This window comes from Gymnodraco acuticeps, unplaced genomic scaffold, assembly GCF_902827175.1.
Source record: "Gymnodraco acuticeps unplaced genomic scaffold, fGymAcu1.1, whole genome shotgun sequence".
NCBI classification, from domain to species: Eukaryota; Metazoa; Chordata; class Actinopteri; order Perciformes; family Bathydraconidae; genus Gymnodraco; species Gymnodraco acuticeps.
Window position 1 is genome coordinate 349,106 of NW_022990145.1, and position 8,320 is coordinate 357,425.

Genomic DNA, 8,320 nt, shown 5'->3' on the forward strand with positions numbered 1-8,320 from the left:
GGATTATGATTATTATTATGATTATTATTCCCACTCCGATCGGGACACTAGGTCCACCGTTTCCCCGCAGCGAGGCTCCCCTCGTTGACAGTTTACGTTGATAATTTACTGGCGGTACCGAAGTGGGCCGGTCGAGAGTCCCGGGCTGATTTTTAGTCCCAGTCCACCACATGACCGTATTATCGCCCATTGACGCACCTAATTCCTAAACTTCTAACAGATAAAACATAAAGCGATCCTTCAGCCTCATATGAGCTCTCAGACACGTTCAAAATTAAACTGTCATCGCTGTCTGAGCTTGCTGCTGTGTGTGCCATCGTGTGTTTACATGCAGATGCTGGGATCCGGAACGGTGCAGCTGGTGCTCTTGGCCCGCAATTACGTCACACATAATTTGGCGGGATTTGAAGAATCCCCAAGAAGATCCAGAATATGGTCAACATTGAAGGGCAGATTAATGGTTATCAAAGTACAAATATCCCAAATCAGTTCAGTAACGGACTGTTTAAAATTAAATATTTGCGTTTGTTTTTGTACTGAGATCAGGGTTGGAATTTCGTCATTTTTAGGGCATAAAGGCCACAAGACAGGGCACAAAGTCCATTGAGGGAAAAATTAGGATTTGGAGCTTGGAGACTTTTTTAATGTCAAACAAATCATCATATAGTCCTATGCCTCCTTTTAGAGTATTACTGTGTATACAAAATAAAATACTCTACTTTGAATAATTAGTGTTTGGTATGTTTTCTATCTACTACTTCTCCCATTCAGAAATCCAAAATCAAATCAACATTTGTATTAATATGTAACACATATATTCAATTTCAGAGCAGAAGAAACAGCCTTCAAGGGTTAAACTCTGCATATAAATCATTCAGCAGTGCACAGTGAAGCTCAAACATTCAACTGTAAGAACAAGCAATACTTTGGAATGCAAAAGTGTGTATGTGTATGTGTGTACATGTACGAGAGAGTCTCTTTAATCTGACTCATCATCATTTGAGGATGGACATAGGGAGGTAGGTGGAGTAGGGCTAGCTGCCTGTGGGTCAGGGTTGAAGTTCAGTCTTGGCCCATATGGTTGAATGTTTGGTCTCTTTCTCAAGAGGCCAGCTGCCCACCATCTTGCCACCGCCTCCTCGCTCTCATATGCAACAGGGTCACAGCCCTCGGATTTGAAAAAGGAGATCCTCGATGGTCGAGGTGTTCAGCCTAAAGCGCCAGTCTCCTTGCATACGCTTCATTGTGGAAAACTGGCGCTCCACTTGAGATGTGAAAACAGGGAATACCAGGACGATCCTGACGACATGGAGTAAGTTAGGGTACTTGCTCTCCTTTTCAGTCAGCATCCTCTGCCAAAGCACAAGGAAAGCCTCCCTCTTGTGGTGCTGCACAATATCATATTTGGCTTTTAACCATTCCCTCTCCACCATGCTCACAGAGCTTACGCAGCTCACTGTCTCCGTACTCTTGTTCCCTGAGAGTGACTTGGCTTCATGACATGCTCTTCAAGAGCCTCTCCAATGGCCTTGAGCTCCTTCCATTTCTTGCCCGAACGACGGTACAGGGAGTAGAGGCGCATGAGCTTACTCGTCAATCTGAGGGGGAAAAATACAACATAAGTGAATTATTCCATACTGTGACGGTGTAAATAATAGTATACAAGTACATGTAGCAAAACCTTACACAATTTTTTCTAAATGTATTGTTAATTAAACATACCTGTGTGAAGTATGAATCTTTAAAAGCACCCTTCAGGCACAGCTCAAGCCTGTGGGCGACGCAGTGCACCTTGATCATCCACGAAGCGGTTTCCTGCTGGAGACTGTTGGAGCAAAGAGTGGTCTGAAACCCACCTCGGCTCCGCGTGTGTCCTTTGATGAGCTAGTCAGATTTATAAAAGAAGGAATTCAAAGCACCAGATAAAGGGTTAAACAATAATCTGCTTTAATGGTAAACAACAACAATACACTTTTAAAGCGACGCCCCTGCTCTGGTCCTAGTGCTGGGAGACCTTACTATCTTGACGGCAGGAGGAACAGAGACCGGACACAAGGACACAACAGGGCTTCATGTAGTTAGAAACAACAGGAGGAGTTGTGTGGATGCTCCTCCCATACAGGTCATCTATTGGGCGATATAAAAACGACAGCCTGTCGCAGCGAATCAGCGCTAGCCAGCCGAGATGACCCGGAAACAAGAGTCTCTTACGTTTGTGGCAAAACAAACAAATCTGGTGTTCGCTGTCTCACATTCTTGCAGTTTGGACACACACACACATTCCATATACTTCCTTCTCTGCTCCCCCTCCCCCATCAGTTTAACCCACACAGTCTCACATACTCTGGGCCTCTTTTAGATATATCTAAAATATAGTTGTCCAATACAAGCAATACATGTAAATGACCTTAATATCAATAATAACGAGGAAAACATTACCTCTGCTCTCAAGCAGTGAAATAGTAGAACTCTACATAAACATATATAGAGAACGCACTCTCATTTCCCTTAGCATGTGTAACACACACTCATTTTATCCTGCAGCATTCCAGAGATCAGAGCTGTCTAAATAAAGATATCCCCTCGCTCACATCTTACTTCCAAAGGTTTCACTTCTCATATTTCCAGCTTCTTGTTACACAGACTGCCATTATTGATACAAAGTAATTAAACACACACATATATATAAGACATGTAGACTTCCCTGATACTTGACATGCCGTGTTTAAATAAGAATGTCTCCTCATGCAAAACTGCTCCTACTTCATACAGAGTAATTGAGCATGTTTAAGCCAACCACTCCACAATGTTGTAGCAATTTAGTACTTGGAATGTATACATATATTGATCATTCAGGCCGACTATTGTCTCCAGGCCTCTTTATGAGCCTTGCAGGAAATGAATCATTAACTAACAAGACTTTAACTGGATTATATCTGAGGAAGATCTCTCTTGGAGTTCCCCTGTTAATTGCAAAGACCATTGATGATTAACAAAGAGACTCAGGGGCCTCTCCTGATATCTGGAAACTGCAACAAGACTTTCTGAAAAATACTTAACGGGTAATCTTTTCACTCAAGGCAGAAATCACAGGTTATACTATACCTTACCTACTCACAAATAGCCAAATAAAACAACTTTTGATTATACATAAAAGTGGAAGAAAAGACTATTGCGCTAATCTACTTTTACTAAAAAGGGGACATTGTTTCAGGAATATATAAAAAACCTCTCTATAATTAAGAGGAACAAATGTACTTTGTCCATTGAAATTTAACACACTTCTTATATATCAGGTGACATAAAATGAATATACCAGAAATACGCTGTATTAAGCTTTCTGCTGTAACACTTTACTTCAATTCCCCCTTTTGATCTAATTTCAAGGCATTTGAAACATAACTACTGTCATTCTTTTCCACTGTGTCCGTCCCCCAACATTATATAAATCCATCAGAAGCTGGGATTTAGAGCCCTTTAAACATTTGGGAACAGCCCATCATAACAACTTCTTATGACAGTGGAGAGAGACCAAAATATGTTAAAAAACTGCATCCTTGTCTACTGAGCCATCATACTCGTCCTCTCCCTCCGCATAGGCCAACAAGGGCATTTGGTACTGAGGGGGAGGAGCAGCTTTTCCTTCAATGGTGGAACTGATGAATCTGATCAGAGAGAAGTAGACTCCTCTGCTTCCTCGTGATGTCCCCCAGCCTGCTGATTGCAGCTTCTGGGCCATCTGCTGGATGATGTCCTCAGGATCCTGCTCCTCCGGTCCACTGATGGCTGCTTCCGAGTTGTCTGCTGAAGGGATGTCCTCGGTGTCCTCCTCCTGTCCTCTGATGGCGGCTTCCGAGTCGACTTCCTCTGTGAGGGCCACGTCCGTCCCGATGTCGTCTAGGGTCCTAGCAGGAGGTTTCCCCGCCGCACACTGGCTCCAGTGGTACCAGTTGTCCCCCTTTCCTTCTAGGCGGACGGCATGGGAGGTTCTCTGAGTCACTCTGTAGGGGCCGGAGAACCTGGGGTTGAGCCACTTAGGCATGATGACCTTCAGCCAGACGAACTCCGCTGTGTTGGCCTTGTGCCTCTCGGGTCCCCCTTTGGCGTCAGCAACCTGTGTGGAAAAGCATGATACCCACCCCTCAAATTGCTGGAAATAAGGTTTCGAACTCATGAGCTCTACTTCCTTTCCTACGCTCAGGGCTCCTGGGCCCGGGAACTGATGGCCATGGATCAGCTCAAATGGGGAGAAACCTGTCCCTCGGTTAATCAAGCTCCTGATTGACATAAGGGCCAGAGGCAAGGCGTCTAACCATTTCATGCCTGTCTCCTCACATGCTTTGCTGAGTTTCTGTTTGATGTTCTGGTTCATCCTTTCTAATTGATTATAAGAAAATGTACATCCATTATTTTCCACGGTAAACACTCCAGTAAAATGAAGTGTTTCTCTCCATCTTTCAGTCCTAAAAGAAACAGAATCTTCAGATTTTAGTTTGAGCTTCACATTTTGCAAACCGCCACCTCCTGTGGGAGTGAAATATCATCAAGTAGATTAGAAACGGGTCACAAGTGCGGTTTTCCAATTTTGTGGAATTTTAGGAAACCTCTCATTTCCCACAGAGCCCCAGAATAATGTGTTAGTCCAAAAACATGCTTGATTAGTCATCGTTTTAAATCATGCAGTTACACTGATCACATGCAGACATACACTCACATTGACACTCACACTGTCAGGTTGTAAAGTCAAGTTTGGTCAGGTTCACCCCAGAGTCAGTCATTGACAGTGCCTTTCTCAAGTCACACTGTCGGTCAGGGTCAAAGTTCATTTGGTCTCAGTCTTTTTGGGCACGTGTCGTGCTCTGCAGAGACTTTGATATTTCAGCTTAGGCCAGTATCCTTTGTCTACAAAAAATCTGTCATATATGGAGCGCCATCATTTATTAATTCACGATTACAACTATAATTTTCAGATATCTCTAACTTTTCATTGGGACAGCTGTTTCCCACATTCCCTGAAATGTGTTAGCCAAAAATGTCACTTCCTTATAGTACTACTACTGCAGTTTATTAACACCTAATCTATATTAAAATGTCCAATAGATCTATTTCAGAAACTTGTGCATATAATTATTTTCTTGAGTCAAAACATCATTGGGATCTGTAAAGCTCTGCCATGTATTTCATAACTCATATTCATTTATCTTAAATTCTGGTCCACTTAACCCTTAAAGACCTAGACGGAATTTTCGCCTGCCTGACTCTCCTGTATTTATTTGTTTCTCCTAACCTGTTCTAACCTTTTCTTGCAGTCAGCATCAAGTGCCTTACCTCATTTGATTCAGGAGAACCTCTAGTTCAAGTCTGGCTAATTTGAAGTCCAAATTTTACCATAACTTTGTGTGATAATGGCTGAATTTACCAGCACTTTTCAAAAACGCCAGTACAAATGTTGTGTTTTTTTACTGTTTACTCCGCCAGGAACATAGGGATTTTCTTTTTTATTATTTACAAAGCTGCATTTAGATGTTTTAGGCTTTCAAATTAAATTTCATCTGCATATTATGTTCCCTGAGCAAGTTACAGCTATTTATTACAATATGGAATAATTAAAACGAAATGTATTTCCATATTTAAATGACTGATCATGTTTCTTCTGTCAAAAAAAGGTTGAGAGAGTAAACAATTAAACCATAACAGATGACATTGCAACAAAAATAACTTGTTTCAGAGATATATATTATAATTTGAACATTGAAATACAAACACAAACAGTGAAACAAATTCAAAGTGCAAATTAACAAAGTGCAAATTATATTAAAACTATAAACAAAGTATTAGGAATATATAGAAAGTGCAAAAGTACAAAGAGCAAATGATCTTCAAACTATAACCAAAATATTAGAAAAATATATGAAGAGCAAAGGAAATGTATCAAGATTCATCATGGTCTGGGTCGCTCAGATGTACAGCTCTGCTGATTGCCATGAACCTGTCTCTTGTCATGATAGAAGCAGGAAAGAGAACACTCAGGTGTGATCCCTTCCTCCAGTAGTCTCTTACTTTGAGCAGTTTTAGAAGTGCCATGAACATCATAAGGCCGACATACATGAGGAATTTTACCGGCTTTCCCAAACAAACTTTTCCCCCTTAGCCTGCTCCTTTTCAGCATTTTTGTTTGTGTTCTTGCAGATGATATTTACAGCTTGGTTGTTAAAACAATTTCTAAATATTTGTGCAGGAGTATACTCCACACCAACAAAACCTTGGACTCCACGGGCTCTTTTCGGGCAAAAGTGTGGTAGTTGTTGGGCAGTATCTGGCACCTCAGGTCCGTTCCAAACAGCTCCTGGCTCTTCTGGGGTCAGAGATGTTTTTTTCCCTTTCCCTCTTCCTCTCCCTTTCACTGTCAGGGGGGCTGGCATTGGTTTGGCCTTTTTTCTGGATGCTGCACCCTCCTGGCCACATTCTTTTCCCTCTCGGTTTGAAGGAGGCCTACTGATGGGGACAGGGGCTTGTGCATCCCCTCTCTCATCCTCTGTACTAAAATAAAAGGGAGGAAAATATACAGATGTCTGAATTTATTTTATTTCCTTTATTGCTTTTATTTCTCCAGTGTCATCCTATCTGTTTTCTAAACACAGTCTCAACTTTTGATTTGATTCACACTTTATCCCTCTGCTAACATTACTAGTTGATGGAATCAGTAACTGAATTGTAATGCAATGAATATAATAACATTAGACCTCATAACAAACAACCAAAGAGGGCAAGCGGAATGAGGCAATAAATGAAAGGTATTGCTTGACGTTTTTTTACTGAAATAAATAGTAGCCTCTATTGATAGTGAATCTTGAGCTCAGGACTTCACTTTATGACACAATTACGGCAAATGGCCATCCATTATAAAAACTCTTAGGACTAATTATTTTCGGCGTTATACAGCAACAACAACCGATAAATGCAACACAAACAATAAGAAATAAGCAAAGTTACTCACTTTTTTATCTTCGAAGGGATCAATCCCGTGATCATACTCCTCTTCCTTGCTAGTTGTCAGCTTCAGAATCTGAGGAATCCATCGCTGCATCGCTAAGCGGTCCGCCAGACAAAATAAATTCTACGGTTTCTTCCGTAGTGTAACGCCGTTTTGACATGTTGGTTTGAATTTGTCTTGGGATATGTGTGTGTGTGTGTGTGTGTGTGTGTGTGTGTGTGTGTGTGTGTGTGTGTGTGTGTGTGTGTGTGTGTGTGTGTGTGTGTGTGTGTGTGTGTGTGTGTGTGTGACTGTATCTAGATATCTCGTGTTGTATGTATTTCTCTTACGCTGGCAGAATTACTCTTCTTTAGTATTACTCTCTCGTCTCTCTGTTTCTCTTTGTTTATCTCCCGCCGCCAAAAACATACACAGCAACCTATGTTGATTGGTCGAGAAGATGGTAGCATGGGCAGAGGTCTGCCTGGACCTTTACATTTTAAACCTATCCGGACACAGGGGGGTGGGACTTAGTCTAAAACCTTGGCTGTTTGGCTCAGACAGAGGGGCCGCGTGGGTCTCCTTGACGAATCAAGGCTGTAAAATGTGATAACTTTGCCCCGATCACGTCGGAGCCTCTAAATCCCGGAAAAGGACATAGTGATACCAGCAAAAAGCCTAGAATAGCCGCTTTACCTCACTTTTTAAATCAGATGGATAGAATTAGCGGTTAAAAAGTTATTAAGCATTTTAGAACGCTACCTCTTTGAAGCCGCGGGCGGCTCGCTCGGCCTTTAAGGGTTAAAGAACAATGTTAACCTCCCTAACAGTGCGTGGAACCTTGGATGTCCGAATATGTAACAATCACTCCTTCCTTTATTAACCTCTTAAGCCCTGAGCCTGTTTTTAAGGTTTCAGGCTCGAAAATGCTATGCCCAAAACAAATGACTATAACTTAACTTCTAAAAGGGTTATATGAATAATGTATTTTATCAAAGCAAGGTTACATCTGTGAGTTGGATGTAGAAGTGTCAGAATCAATATAGATATTTCTCAGTCAGAGTAAATTCAGATGGAACATAGTAAAAAAAGGTAAATTCTTACCCCCGCCTAAAAAAAATACATTACTTATAGTGAAAACCACCCTTGAATGATGGGATAGTAGACTAAAAGCTTTAGGAATCCAAAGTATAACATATAATAAGTACCCTGTATCAAGATTGAGGCAAAACAAGTTAAATTTGTCCTTTTTAGAGAGGTTTAGCTAAAAGTAGTCCAGGCGGACTGACCTTTGGGCACATTTTGGCACATTTGGATACCATCAGTGCCATTTGACCTTTTTCAGGT

General features: G+C 41.5%; 1 protein-coding gene and 1 long non-coding RNA gene across 2 annotated transcripts; both read right to left on the reverse strand.

Moving 5' to 3' along the window:
- Window positions 1-615: 615 nt before the first annotated feature.
- On the reverse strand, window positions 616-4,545 carry LOC117546842. The gene is made up of 2 exons (XM_034217205.1): window positions 1,723-4,545; window positions 616-1,598 (listed from the first exon to the last, which is right to left on the reverse strand). Exon 1 carries the CDS (start codon window positions 4,370-4,372, stop codon window positions 3,542-3,544), a length of 831 nt encoding a protein of 276 aa, XP_034073096.1. The 5' UTR covers window positions 4,373-4,545; the 3' UTR covers window positions 616-1,598; window positions 1,723-3,541.
- A 1,174-nt stretch (window positions 4,546-5,719) lies between these two features.
- On the reverse strand, window positions 5,720-7,442 carry LOC117546843. Its single transcript, XR_004569081.1, has 2 exons — window positions 6,998-7,442; window positions 5,720-6,540 (listed from the first exon to the last, which is right to left on the reverse strand). It is a non-coding gene; the product is annotated as an uncharacterized LOC117546843 (long non-coding RNA).
- Window positions 7,443-8,320: the final 878 nt, after the last annotated feature.